Consider the following 14,913-nt stretch of genomic DNA (forward strand, 5'->3'; position numbering starts at 1 on the left):
GTTCAGCAGCTGCCACATTGACAATGCCACAAGCCCATATCGAGAGGTGGCCCCGAACATCCAAAGGGACAACCCGTTTTTCAGGAGTAAACGATCGCACAGTCTCTCTGAATTGTCAGTACTGCAGGCGCAGTCCAATCCAACGTTACCTTCTTCAGGATTCTTCACAGGCCTTAAGGCCCCTTCACCAGAGCAATTTCAGAGCAGGGAGGACTTCAGGACTGCGTGGTTGAACCACAGAAAGCTGGCCAGGTCTTGCCATGACCTGGACTCCCTGGGCCAGAGTCCTGGATGGGGCCAAACGCAGCCAGTGGAGACCAACATCGTGTGCAGGCTGGACTGCAACGGAGGCGTCGTTCAGCTCCCGGACACCCAGATCAGCATCCACATCCCCGAGGGCCACGTCAGCCAAGGAGACACTCAGCAGATCTCCATGAAAGCCTTACTCGACCCTCCTCTGGAGCTCAACGGAGACCGCTGCTCAACCGTCAGCCCTGTGCTGGAGATTAAGCTGAGCAACATGGAGACCAAGTCCTTCCTCACGTTGGAGATGAAGGTCTTGGTCGCTGTCAAGAAGGACAGCTGTCACACTGCGGAGGTGCTTTGTGTTCGAAGTGACTGCAAAGAAGGGCCGTACACGCCCATCCCCAACGCGTACCTTTACAATGACACCATCCAGGTGCAGCTGGACAGTCTCGAGCCTTGCATGTATGTGGCTGTTGTGGTTCAGTCCCAGTACGTCAGCCACAACACCACCGTTTGGGACCACGTGCAGAGGAAGGTGACTCTGGGCGTGTACGGGCCCAAGCACATCCACCCTTCCTTCAAGACCGTCGTGGCCATGTTTGGACATGACTGCGCCCCGAACACCTTGCTGGTTAACGAGGTGAGCCGACAGGCCGGCTCCAGCCCGCCGGTGGCCCTGCAGCTGTGGGGGAAGCACCAGTTTGCGCTGGGGTACCCTCAGGACCTGCAGGTGGGTTTGTACTCCAACATGTCCAACTACCAGGTGAGGGCCAACGAGAGTGCTGGGGTGATTCGGGGGTTTCAGGTCAAACTGGGAAAAGTCAGCCGGCTCCTGTACATGATCACATCGCACAACCCCGACAGCATTTCAGACTTCACTCTCAGGGTCCAACTCAAGGACGCCCTTGACTGCATCCTCACTCAGTTCTGCGTCCAAACACCGTCGCCCCCGCCGGCAACGGCCGGCGCAAGGACAACTGGCCAAAGGCGGTTTCTGAAAAAGAGAGAGGTGGATAAGATCGTCCTCTCGCCGCTGGCTGTCACATCCAAATACCCAAAGTTTCAGGACCGCTGCATCACCAACCTGAAATTCGGCAAGTTGCTCAAAACGGTGATCAGGCAGCAAAAGAGCACATATCTGTTGGAGTACAAGAAGGGGGATGTTATCGCTTTGCTCAGCGAGGAGAGAATCAAACTGCGAGGCCAGCTGCGGACCAAAGAGTGGTACATTGGATACTATCAGGGAAAGCTGGGCCTCGTGCACGCTAAGAACGTTTTAGTTCTGGGGAAGGTCAAGCCCATTTATTGGTGTGGGCCGGACCTCACGACCACGATGCTGCTGGAGCAGATCCTGAAGCCTTGCAAGTTCCTCACGTACATCTACGCAAGCGTCAGGACGATTCTAATGGAGAACGTGGGCAGCTGGAGGGCGTTTGCCGACGCCCTCGGGAACGGGAACTTGCCGCTGAATTACTTTTGCCGGACCGAGCTGGACAACGAGCCGGAGAAGGTGGCGTCGGTTCTAGAGAAACTCAAAGAGGAGTGCACGAACATGGAGAACAGGGAGAGGAAGTCCTTCCAGAGGGAACTCATGATGGTGAGAGCGGTCGTGTTTTTATTTCTCATTTCTCAAACAAACTGGTTGGGTTGTTATCAGTGGGATGAAAATCTGTCTATGCCCAAACAAGGTCTACATTTAAGGTCTATGTCAAGTTCTTAGAGCTGGACCCGGACAATGTCTTTAGGTTGCTGGTTTTAGCTGACCAACAGTCCAAAACCCAAATGTAGTGAATTTGATGTGAAAGAACAGAGAAAAAAAGGAAATTCTCAAATTTTAGAAGCTGAAAACAGACTTTCTATAATACTGCTGCAAAAGATATTATGTTCAAGAAATGTACAATGCAAACAAGTGAAGAGAGAGATAAAATAAGATAATCCTTTATTAGTCCCTCAGTGGGGGAATTACGGGATTACAGCAGCCCTTATTCACGGATCAAGTAATATAAATAAACAGAACAGTAATAAAAACACAATTAAAAATTAAACGGTAAGAAACAAATATGTCTAAAATGCTAATTTTTAAAAAAACATTTGATAACACGTCAAACAATAAGTCAATGTTTGACAAAACATCCAATAGTTCCGGCTTCTCTCGTTTGTGGATTTGCTGCTTTTCTTCTCTTTTTTGACACTCAATTCATATCTTTATGTTCCAGACTGTTGATCAGACAAAGAAAGCACTTAACTCAAGTTATGAGGAATTACGATGAACATTTTTCTCTTTTTCTGACATGTGGAGCTCAACTGATGAGGTGCTCAAGTTTTTCTTCGACAGCTGTTTACCTTTTGCAGCGCTATTCATGAGCTTCTGCCGTTTGGTAGAAGGGCATTCAGACATAATGAGACATAAGAGGCTTCATGTCAACTATTAAAATATGGATAAAGGACATATTGTAATATGACCCAAGATTAGACGTATATTTATGATTGCCCGAGTGTTTTCAATTATTTAAAAAGTTTTTCCTGGAAAGTAAATGTATTTTTTGAAGATGAGGTCGTCCTAAGATGATTTTCTCCCGGGTATGTTTGTGCACACGCATCTAAAACATATAAAAAGCAAAAACATCCCGGCCTGCAGCTGCACAACACCGGCTATAAAGCCTCCAAAGGTGTGCGTGGATGCATGAATGAATGAATGCCTGAATGCGTAGATGCAGAAATGCGTGGATGCATGAATGTGTGGATGCAGGAATGCATGGATGCATGAATGTGTGAATGCATGTATGCATGGATGCGTGAATATGTGAACGCATGTATGCATGAATGCGTGAATATGTGAACGCGTGGATGCATGCATGAATATGTGAACGCGTGGATGCATGTGTGAATGCATGAATGTGTAAATGCATGAATGTGTGAATGCGTGAAAGTGTAAATGCATGGATGCATGTGTGAATGCATGAATGTGTAAATGCATGAATGCATGAATGTGTGAAAGTGTGAATGCGTGAATGCGTGGATGCATGTGTGAATGCATGAATGTGTAAATGCAGGAACAAGGTAAGTCACTCAGGCTCGATGTACGAAACCTCTTCAAAGGGAGAAAAGGCTTTCTGATGTAACTGTTACTCAATAAAACATTCTTACGTTGAGGAACGCTGGCTACAAAATCCTCGATGAGCAAACAAGGCGTTCGTTCTGTTAATTATGAGGCTTTTGTTCCTCCAAGACCGGATCCTTTTAGGACCCAAAAGACACAAATCTGTGTAATGGTCCCAATAAAAGTGTCGAGCATTGCACACAGAATGTGGGTGTAGTAAGACCACGTACGCATGCAGATTGGTTGATTGGACAGACGTTTTGGGAAAGGATGGGATGCAGTATTGATCAGGAATCGATGAGCAGTTTAAACTGGAAGTCGTCATGAGATCAAGAAGCTTCTTTCCCTCCTGTGGTTTGTGTAATGAGAGGAGGAAGAGACACACTACACACTGAAGCCATGAAGCCATGAAACCATGAAGCCATGAAACCATGATGCCATGAAACCATGAAACCATGAAGCCATGAAACCATGAAGCCATGAAGCCATGAAACCATGAAGCCATGAAACCATGAAGCCATGAAACCATGAAGCCATGAAACCATGAAGCCATGAAGCCATGAAACCATGAAGCCATGAAACCATGAAACCATAAAGCCTTGAAGCCATGAAACCATGAAGCCATGAAGCCATGAAACCATGAAGCCATGAAGCCATGAAACCATGAAGCCATGAAGCCATGAAACCATGAAGCCATGAAACCATAAAGCCATGAAGCCATGAAACCATGAAGCCATGAAGCCATGAAACCATGGAGCCATGAAACCATGAAACCATGAAGACATGAAGCCATGAAACCATGAAGCCATGAAACCATGAAAGCATGAAGCCATGAAACCATGAAGCCATGAAGCCATGAAACCATGAAACCATGAAGCCATGAAACCATGAAGCCATGAAACTATGAAGCCATGAAACGGAGCTGGAGGACCCGGGGGCATCTGACACCTGGTAGATCCTTTAACGGCGAGGTTCGGGTTACTGAGGACCGGAGCGGGTCCGTCGAGTCCGTCGGGTCTGAAAGGCCGAGCGGTGTTAAATTATAGATCCGTGCAGAGAGCCGGGCGCAGCGCTGCTGTAATCAATCCGCCGCTCGCAGCCGGGCTGCTGGGGGGAGCTGAGGTAAAACAGATAGTTTAAAGTGAACGCATCCCGCAGGACGTCTGACCCCTCAGAGCAGCCTGGAACTGAACCAGAACCATCAGGAGCCAAACTTCCTGCAGAATCCCAAAATTAAACTGCAGTCTTTGGCTTTATTGTTCTGTTAAGCTGGAGACTGAAAGTACCAGAAGAACGCAATACATGTTCAGGGGTGGTGTTTCTGCTTTTGCACATAAAAACACAAGTTGTGCAAAAACAAGTTTGAGTGAGTGAGTGAGTGTGTGTGTGTGTGTGTGTGTGTGTGTGTGTGTGTGTGTGTGTGTGTGTGTGTGTGCGTGTGTGTGTGTGTGGGAACAAGTAAAGCTTTATTATTACTTTAAAGGATTCACATCTTCCTGATTAACGTTGTTTTTCAAACCATCCGCTGGAAGTAGATGTCATCAGAGTGTCCTTCAAAATAAAATTTCTGCGTGCAGAAAAACAGTCTGAGCACAGTAAGGTCTTCCATATGAATACTAAGCCCCGCCCCCTGGTCTCCTGGTCTCCAGGCGCTGCTGAAGATGGACTGCCAGGGCCTAGTGGCCCGGCTGGTGCTGGACCTGGTGCTGCTCACCACGGCGGTGGAGGTGGCCTTCAGGTGGCGGGAGCTGGCCGACAAGCTGGCCCGTGTGTCCCGGCAGCAGATGGAGGCGTACGAGGCGCCGCACCGCGACCGCAACGGCCTGCTGGACCACGAGGTGAGACCCGGGTCCGTCCTCAGGACCAGACAGGTCCCTGACCTCCTCTTCTTTCTCTCTCTTTAATCAAATACATAAATACGTCCTAAGGGTGTACACACGTCTTTAATTAAAGACATAAACACGTCTTAAAGTTGTACACACGTCTTTAATTAAAGACATAAACACGTCTTAAAGGTGTACACACGTCTTTAAGTAAAGACACTAAGAAAGCCATGAAGAAGAGCACATAATGTGGATCCTCCTGGTCCACGTGGAGGTTTCTAAATCTGATTGAAGACCTGCAGGTCTGAGCCTCTGACCTTTGACCCTGGACCTTCTCTCTCTCACCCTGCAGTCCATGTGGAAGCCGGCCTACGACTTCCTGCTGACGTGGGCCGCCCACGTGGGGGACAGCTACCGGGACGTGATCCAGGAGCTGCACCTGGGCCTGGACCGCATGAGGAACCCCATCACCCGGCGGTGGAAGCACCTGACCGGCACACTGATCCTCGTCAACTGCCTGGACCCGCTGCGCGGCGCCGCCTTCTGCCCCACCGGCCACGGGGACTTTGCCGTGTGAGCTCCTTTTGCCTGTCAGACAGATTGAGATCTGACCTTTGACCTTCTACTGTCCAAGGTAGCATAAATATAAAATGCATTAAATTAAAGAGAGAAAAAAGACTTGAAACTGTGAAAAAAACTTTTTTGTTAAATGTGTTTATTTAATCAGTTGAGAAGCTTTTATTGTTTTAATTGTTTGTTGTTGATGTGTTTCAATATGTTCTGCAGTGTTTCTGTTTGGAGTATGAACACGAAGAGTTTATATATTTATATTCATGTTCTGTTTCTGTTCAACTTTCAATAAAACAGAAGATTTAAAACTTGTGTGTGCAGAAAATCTGATTTATCGAAATGTGTTTGGAAATTAAAACACTTTGAATATGGAACTAAGTGAAATAATCTAGATTTCATGTTTTTATTGTTGATTAATGGCTTTCACTAGAATTATATTGACAATAAAGGATTATATTGTATTTATTCCATAAGTGTTTTAATATTAATTGCAGTGTTCAATGTTTCAGTAAAGTAATCTTTATTGTAGCTTAGTTCAGTGAAAAGCTCTCTGGAGTAATGCTAGCAGTTACCCCCCGCTTCTAGTCTTTGTGCTAAGCTAGGCTAATCAGCCACAGAAAACACACACACGTTTCTTAAAAAATGTGCAACGAGTTGCTGCCATCTGGTGGCTGTTATTTTAAGACCATTCATTAAAACAGTGGTCAGCAACCTTTTTGAAACCCAGAGCTACTTCAAGGTACCAAATAATCTGAAGGGCTACTTGTTTGATACAAACATCCTGAATCACAAAGTTCCACAGATCACCTTTTAATAACAATATGTGAAGTGACTGTCTGATCACATATCAATGTTAATTATTCCTCACAATAATTATTAACAATTTCCACAACAATGATGGTAGGAAAAAAAATGTTATCACTTTGAAGAAAAATGAAAATAAAGTTATATCCGTGCAAAAAATAACTAATATTTAGTTACTACTAAATAGCTTATTGTGGAAAACAATAAACTATTTTTGTGCTAAACAAAACAGAATGAGTGCAGATGTGTGAGCATCAGCTTGCATCAGTGGTTCAGTGAGCTGCTTTCCTCTACACATCTTTTTAAAACAGGGTTATAGATTTGATACGGACTCTCAATTCATGCTTAATATTGAGCTGAGGTCTGTTTTCTGATGAGAGACGCAACAGCAGAAAAAACCTAACAAAGACCTCATAAAGATGAGCTTTTGGCAAAATGCCAAAAATCAAAGAGTCGCGCATGCGCAGCGCAGCCTGTTACACACACCTGGACTTCAACAGGACACATTCTTCATTAAAACAAGAGGAACTTGATGAATTCTAATAAAGCAAGCAGTATTCATTAAGGAGCAGTGTGCTACTGTGGAGCTTCAGTGTCTTGCTCAAGGACACTTCAACATACAGAACAGGGATCACGGCTCCCCACGAGCGACAGGACCCCTGCACATTCTTTATGTCTGTGTACAAAAGTACACAGTGCACACATGTTGGATTCCACACACACACACACACACACACACACACACACACACACACTTCTGTCCATTTTGACTTGTCAATATTTAAGAATTATACTATATTTTACTACATCGAGCAACATTTTCTAGATATAATAATTATGTATTCATTAAAACAAAAATGACAATACTACTAATAATATGAATTATTCATATTTTATTAAAACAATAATATATGTATATTAATATTGTGTTAATAACAAGGATGACAAGAAGAACAAAGTGCATCTTTTCTTGACTGATATTGATTTTAACAGGTTTTCTTTTTTCCAAATACATAAATCCACAAAAACAATTATTAGTGTTTCTTGAACAATAATCACAAGTGTTTCCAGTAGATTTTTGATGTTTTGCAAGATATTTTTTACTTTTTGGGAAATAAATTCCTCAGATTTGAAGTCTGTGATGAGCTCAGATCTTCGACATCTTCTAAGAGTCACTTCTGCTCTGTGACTTCGCCTCCTGCTGCGCCCGCCAGGCCGCCAGCACCTCGTCGTCTTCGGCCTCGGCGGCGGCTCGGGCTCGGGCCCTCTGCCTGGTTTGAGCGATGAAGGTGGCGATGTCATCCTCCTCCTCCTCCGCATTGATGGCTTCCTCCCTCCAACTCCTACTCCCTTCCGTCTCGCTGCCTTCGTACCGTGAATGATGGGTGAACTTCCTCTTGGCGGCGAGGTCGTGGGAGCTCTCCGCGGCCTCGTCCCTCTCGCCGTAAGTGGCGTACGACTTCCTGTATCCGAGGGATGCCGCAAACCCGTTGCAAGTGTCTTCACTCGATGGATGCTCGTGGAGCCGTGACCTGTATCCGGAGGAAACGCCGAGAGTTTCCTCGTCCTCTTCGCCGACGGCATATGACGCCCTGCGGCTGGAGAAGTCAAATTCGGACGCGGAGGCGTCGAGGTCGTCGTAGGGATCCTCCGATGAGCCGGCGGCGTGTTTTCTCGGAGGAGGCCGGACGCTCGTCAGCCAGTCGTCCACGCTGGTGTTCTGATCTTTTTCCAGTGCCGGGTTGAGGTTCAGACACCCGGAGAGGCCGAAGGTCCGCGTGGGTTTCTCCTTCTTCTTTGCTTCCTCCAGAAACTCCTCCGTTCTCTCGTCCTCCTCGTCTTCGTCCTCCTTTGGCTTCTTCTTCTTGTACAGCGTGCTGCGCTTGTTGTCCTCCAGGATCTTCTTCTTCTCGTAGGCGGCCATCTTGCTCCTCATCTCCGACTTGATCTCCTTGTCCATGGCGTCCAGTTTGCCCATGTCGACCTGGTCCTGGAAGAGGCTGAACAAAGGGACGCTGGTGGTGGTGATCTTGTCTTTCTTGGATCCCACAGTGGAGCTTCTTCCGCTGAGGCCGGAGACGGCGCTCGAGCCGGCACCGGAGAGGACCGTCGTCGCCCTGCTGCGACCTCGGGACAGCGCACTGGAGTAGGAAGCGGCACTCAGCAGGGAGCCTCTGTCGTCGTCCACGCCGCGGCCTGAAATCAGGCTGCCCCCGCCGCTGAAGCTGAACTCCGATCCAGCCCGCGACGGAGGAGGCAGGCTCATCTCGGTCTGCTTCTGCTTGATTGTTTCAGAGACGACGTTGGCGATCCAGTTTTGGATGCTGGCCAGATTGACCATGGGTTCTCCTCCGGGGCCCTGCACCGTGGGAACCGGGAGGATAGGAGGAACCGGTGCGATGGGATTGACGGTTCTTGCGCCACGGGCCTGTGAAACCGAGGATATGACGGACGACCTGCCGCTGAGCACGGACATGTTGTCGTCGTTTGCGACGCTCGGCGGGCCCGTGACTCCGGCTCCGGCCCAGAAGGCGGAGAGGGGTATCGTGCCGCCGCTGACGCAGCTCCCGTCCTCCCAGCCACAGATGGACTGGCTCTCCTCCAGCGTCTTCTTCGATCGCTCCAGGATCTCCTCGCGTCTCTGCCTTCGCTTGACCGTCGCAGAGTCCTCGCCGCGACTCATCTCCACCAGCTCCTCCGTGTTCTCCTCCCCGAGGCGCCTCTGCTGCTTCAGCTTCCACGTCTGGTACGCCGTCAGGTTGACGTCTTGAAACGACGGCGTCTTGGCTTCTCCCTCGCCGCCACCTCGCTCTCCGTCTGCAGCAGAACTTTTCTCTCCGTCCTCTCGATCCTTCTTGTTCCAGCCAAACTGGATCCTCTTGACGCGCCAGCGCTCCAAAGGCGTCATCTTCTCCTTGTTCTTCTGGCAAAAGTTGTACATGGAGCTGGTGTCAGAGAGGAGGCTCTCCACCTCGTCGTCAATCTTTTTCCTCCCTGCTTCTGTGTCGGCGCTCTCGCTGCCGTCCTCGTCCTCCTTCTTGCGGTAGCGAGCGGCGGCTTGTTCCTCGATTTCCTTCAGCCGCTGTTTCCAGAGGTCGGAGTAGCTCATGCAGCTGGAGGTGGACATCGCGTCCGAGGCCGAACGTCTGCCGCGGCGCCTCAGCCGCTCTTTCACGGCGCGTACGTCCTCGCTGGTGACGCTCTCCACATCCAGGGGCGTCTTCTTCAGTCGCCCCTCGCCGACAGATTCCGCGTCCTCGCCGTCACTGTTCAGCTGCGCCTCCCACCAGTCGTCGTTCTGGTATTTCTCGTTCCTCCGCTGCCACTCGTGGATCATGCTGTCCAGGCCGTCCTCCTCATCGTCGCCATCCTCTCCGCCCTCTGTCTCCGGCAGGACGACATCTCCTGGAATCGGCGCCCGGTCGTCCGGCGCCGCGGTCGGTCGGCTGCCGAGCGCCGCGGCAGCCGCAGAGGAGGCGACGCTGCTCATCACACTCTGTACGTCCTCCTCTTCCTCCATCACGATGGAGTGCGCCTTCACCCCGATCATACTCTGCTCTTCCTCTTCGTCCGTATCATCGTCCTCCTCTTCCTCGCCGAAGATGCGAGCGCGAGCATCGACGACGGAGCACTGGCTGAGCGTTTCGTCGTCATCGTCGCGCTCCTCCATCAGGTTCTCGTTGAGGGTCCGCAGCTGCTTCAGGAAGCCCTCGTTGGGGTTGATGGCACGCTTCTTCCTCATGGAGGTCAGGGCCTCCATGACGGTCATGTGCTGGAAGATCATCAGGTAGGACGCCACCAGCACGGCCGAGCGGCTGACGCCCATCATGGACACGACCAGGACCTTTCCTGCACGGAGACCAGACAAGAAGTAGAGCTTCCTCAAGAAATAATAGTTCATGAATAAATTATTCTAATTATATAATAAAATCAATTTGGCATCTAAAAGCGATTTCTTTTCTCGAGGCAACGCTTTGTGAATCAGTCGCAGACTGTTCTCCGTCGCAGAAAACATTTCTCAGAAACTTTGACTGCGTCACGGTCGAGCTCCGCCCGCCAACAGCGAGATGAATGCGTCGTGCATGGAAATAAAAAAATAATAAAAGGCATCATGTAAAGTTAGAGACAATAATATGCATATTATTATTTATTGGAGGAGAAATAATAGAAAATAACACAGGCGAGCTTTTAGTTTCATTTATCTCCATTAAATTAAATTTGTGTTTGAAACCTTTGTGTCTCAAATGATTGTGTGATTCAAAACAAGTGAATGAACAGCTGAGGGTATTATTCAAAGGGCTCCAGTAAATGGATGCAGATGGACATAACCTTCATCATCATCATCGTCACAAGAGGAAACAGCCTCTCTCACCCTTGTGCGTCAGCAGAGCATCGTCCAAGAACTCGGCGGTGGGCCGGAAGTGCGGCGAGATGTCGGAGTCGGGGAAGTCGTCCACCTCGACGCCCATGTACTGCAGCTGCATGCCGGCGTAGAAGGACTCGCCCGTGTACACGCCCGTGCCGTGGGCCGCGTTCAGGACGTGGGTGACGCCCATTCGCTTCAGGCGAGCCTTGTTCACCGCGACGGATCTGAAACGAGAAAAAATATCACGAAACCACGATGCGTTTTCCCGCGTGAGGAGGAATCAGACACGCGAACCGAGCGGTCGACCCCCAACACTTCCCATTCAGTGTTTGCTGTACTCACTTCTCGGCGATGAAGACGCCGGGCCAGACCTCGTCCACGGGGTTGAGGGGGGCCTCCAGGCGGTCCTGCACCATGGCCCTCTGGATGTCCAGCACACAGGGGGTGTTGTAGGGGCTGCGCTCGTCGATCATGTCCTTGACGCGGTTGTAGAGGTCCTCCACCATCAGCTGCTCGGCCGTCTCCAGCATGGACTCGGGGACGGACTCGGCGCGCACGCCGCGAGGCGGCAGCTCTGAGGACAGATGTGAACTAAATGTGTTGACCTTTGAAATAGTCGTAATAATAATAATCAGAATACAGAGACTGCGTCCCTCTGATAATAATACAGGAATACCTTTCTGTTGGAAAACCAACATATTTCACAAAATTTACCATTGAATATGTTCGTCTTGTCTTTCTCAGAGCTAATATATTGATTGTATCATAGCTTCGTGGACATATAAATGTTTCTCATATAAAAGGATGAGAGTTAAGAAGGAAACTTCAGAGGCCTGCGCATTAAAACACACGTCTCTCTGCGTTAGCGCGTCCTCGTCCTCCCCTGCAGATGAAACATGCATCGTCCATTAAAGCTCCGCGGCGTGTCCTCCGAGCTAATGCCCTCAATCAGAGCGCCTCGGCTCCTTCGGCCGCTAACGAGCCGAGGGCCGGCTGTAATTGAAGAGCGCTCGACGGAATTAGACGCGTCGGATGTGGACTCAGAAATCACACATTATTTGGGTGAGGACGGCCTGACGTGATCTGTGTTTATCCACGGCGGAAGACATCATTGTGACATTTCATACATAATGAAAACGACTTCATGTCATGACTGTCGTCTTCAACTCAGCCGTCTCACCCTCGCCGATGATCTTCTTGGCAGCGATGGCCGACGACAGGTGGATGGGCTCCATGAAGATGCTGGCGGCGTCGGAGCCGGAGATCATGGAGAACCTGGACTCTGAAGCCATCGAGAAGCTACCGAGAGGAAGAGGAGAAAGAGGAAGGAGCTTTAATAAGAGAGGAACCCAACAGATCATCAAAACATTTATAAATATGTGTATTAGAATGAAAGGAGCAGCTCGTCATGCTCCTCTTGGTTCTCTTAAACCTGTGTAAGCAGACAGGAGTCTGTGTGGACCTCCAGGTCCCCTCATACCTGGGAGAGGGACAGCGGAGGTAATGAGACTGGATCCCTCGGACGCTCCTCTGCTCCTCCTGCTCCTCCTCGCCGCCAGGAACCGTCTGATCCTGGAGCCCTGCGCTCTCAGTGGTCGAGGCCATGGCAGCCAGGATCCCTCCTGCCATCAAAACACAAATTAAACACTTGTCATGTCGCTAGTTTCTTTTTATAAATCAATAAGGAGACGTTTATAAAGAGGGACGATGTGTGACACAATGTGCACGTGATAGAAATGAATCATCCGCAAAGACGTGCCTGAGGATCTAAAGGTGATGTCAGGTCGCGAACATAGAAATGATGTCATGGCTTTATGAACTAAATGATTGTGCATGATGAACAAACAGTTCTCCTTTTCAAAAGATGATATAACTGAGATTATAATGCGTTCATCTGTGAGCTGCCTGGACACAGCCAGGCTAGCAGTTTCCCCCCGTTTCCAGTCTTTATGCTAAGCTAAGCTAACCGGCTGCTGCACGCTACTCTCAGCAAATAGTCTTAATTATTTCAAAAGAAATCAAGAAAAATAGAAGACAGAAAGCTTACATTTGTACATTGTGGTAGAAGTACAGGTTCTAGTAAAAGTACTAAAAGAACACTGTATAAATACATATTTGATGTAAATCATCATAGAATTCTATTACAAATACAATATTATATTCTGTCTTGTTTTCTTGATGTGTTTTTATTCTTGTTTGTGTTTAAATCCTGTGTGCGTACTTGTTTTTAAAGGAGTGTGTGAGGAGTGTGAGAGGATCTATTTTTATCAGAGCGACAGCTGCAGCCTCCAGGCCTCCGGGAGGAAAACACTTCAAACTTTAAAACGAGGAGAACCAGAAGAGACAGAACTGAGACGAGAGGACGACTTCAAACGAAACACCACCGTTCTGTGTGTGTGTGTGTGTGTGTGTGTGTGTGTGAGAGAGTGTGTGTGTTCTTACCTTGGGGGTCTGAAGAAGTGTGTGTGAAGCCGATGGCGTCCAGACTGACGCTACAGTTAGAGAGTCCTCCCCCAACAGGCCGGCAGAGCGCCGACACCCGACACCAGTACTCCCAGTACATGGATGAGAGTACTGCTCACAGTACTTCTGATACTCCCAGTACATGGATGAGAGTACTGCTCACAGTACTTCTGATACTCCCAGTACATGGATGAGAGTACTGCTCACAGTACTTCTGATACTCCCAGTACATGGATGAGAGTACTGCTCACAGTACTTCTGATACTCCCAGTACATGGATGAGAGTACTGCTCACAGTACTTCTGATACTCCCAGTACATGGATGAGAGTACTGCTCACAGTACTTCTGATACTCCTGGTACATGTACTGCTGCCAGTACTTTTGATACTACTTTGTTTATTTGTGTTTTAATGTGAAATATGTCCTGCTCAGTCCTTCCTGATTTCATGTCTTTTTTATCCTCCAATGTCTCCTACTTCCTTACTTTTTCACTCTTCATGTCCTTTTTTCTATTCCTTTCGCCCTCATTTTCTTCCTTCTCCTTCAGTTTATATCCTTTTCTATTTGTTATACTTTCTTCCGTATTTCCTTTTTTTCCTCTTCATCCTTCCTTCCTTCCTTCCCTTGCTATCGTTCTTTATTTCATACAATTAGTTTTCCTTCCCCCTTTTCATACTTTACTGTATTCTATTATTTATTTCCTTTTTCTACTTTCCTTTTACTTCGTGCTCATCTGTACTTTCTTCCTTCCTTCTGTCCTTGCTTCCGTCCCCTGCTTCCTCCATTGTTTTATATCTTTCTTCATCCATAAAGTACATCCCCTCTCCTCTTCTTCATCCGTCCTCTTGTTTATTAAAGTTGGAGCTACATTTCTTCTGTCTCTTTCGTCAAAGAACAACTCTGTTTTATCTCAAGTCAGCTGACAAGCGTCTATTTATAACATGAGAATGCAGCTGATCTCTCTCTCTCTCTCTCACACACACACACACACACACACACACACACACACACACACACACACACACACACACACACACACACACACACACACACACACACACACACACACACACACACACACAAATTGTCCATTAAGCAGCAGGTTAAAGTACATAAATAAATCTTCTGAATAAAACGAGAGAAAAGAAACAAATGTCCGCTTGAACGATTCTGTGTATTTATGTAATAAAACTGATTAATTAATCTAATCTTGAGTTAAGTGCTAAAGTTCTTCTGCTGGGATTAATTATTTAAATGCCGAAGCAGCACTTAAATATTTAGATTGCAAAAAAAAAAAGCTGCTAATTTTATGGTATTATTAATCATATTTTTCTTCAACAATATAATTCATGTGATATTCACATAAATAGCTTTGAGTTTCCGTGTGTGTGTGTGTGTGTGTGTGTGTGTGTGTGTGTGTGTGTGTGTGTGTTAAATGATGAACCGTGCACCAAAGCTGCATTTACATGTTTTATTGCATCGGATCCAAAGCGGTTTGAGTGGTTTTGTCTCAATGAATGTGAAAAAGTGACCAACACTG

At 47.8% G+C, this 14,913-nt stretch overlaps 2 protein-coding genes across 5 annotated transcripts in view; one reads left to right on the forward strand and one right to left on the reverse strand.

Annotated features, from left to right (window-relative positions):
* LOC137794148 (SH3 domain-binding protein 4-A-like) overlaps positions 1–5,926 on the forward strand; it is a 9,564-nt gene extending 3,638 nt beyond the window's left edge. For all 3 annotated transcript variants that reach the window (XM_068590791.1, XM_068590789.1, XM_068590790.1), the window contains 3 exons: positions 1–1,843; positions 4,996–5,184; positions 5,522–5,926. The exon at positions 1–1,843 is cut by the window's left edge and continues 502 nt beyond it. In XM_068590791.1, coding sequence (XP_068446892.1) covers positions 1–1,843; positions 4,996–5,184; positions 5,522–5,746 — 2,257 coding nt within the window. In that variant the 3' untranslated portion in view covers positions 5,747–5,926. The remainder of the gene's footprint in view (positions 1,844–4,995; positions 5,185–5,521) is intronic.
* A 1,551-nt stretch (positions 5,927–7,477) lies between these two features.
* Positions 7,478–13,381, reverse strand: dusp27 (dual specificity phosphatase 27). Of its 2 annotated transcripts, XM_068590788.1 has the most exons (6): positions 13,352–13,381; positions 12,390–12,531; positions 12,090–12,208; positions 11,252–11,483; positions 10,916–11,133; positions 7,478–10,392 (listed from the first exon to the last, which is right to left on the reverse strand). In XM_068590788.1, exons 2-6 carry the CDS (start codon positions 12,512–12,514, stop codon positions 7,709–7,711), a joined length of 3,378 nt encoding a protein of 1,125 aa, XP_068446889.1. In that variant the 5' UTR covers positions 12,515–12,531; positions 13,352–13,381; the 3' UTR covers positions 7,478–7,708. The 2 variants fall into 2 exon arrangements, with proteins under 2 accessions (XP_068446889.1, XP_068446888.1); XM_068590787.1 differs by lacking the exon at positions 13,352–13,381 and having other exon boundaries at positions 12,390–12,538.
* Between the last annotated feature and the right edge of the window lie 1,532 nt (positions 13,382–14,913).

The sequence above is a fragment of the Clinocottus analis genome, unplaced genomic scaffold (assembly GCF_023055335.1).
Source record: "Clinocottus analis isolate CAN_PGR_092001 unplaced genomic scaffold, fCliAna1.0.p SCAF_24, whole genome shotgun sequence".
NCBI lineage: Eukaryota > Metazoa > Chordata > Actinopteri > Perciformes > Cottidae > Clinocottus > Clinocottus analis.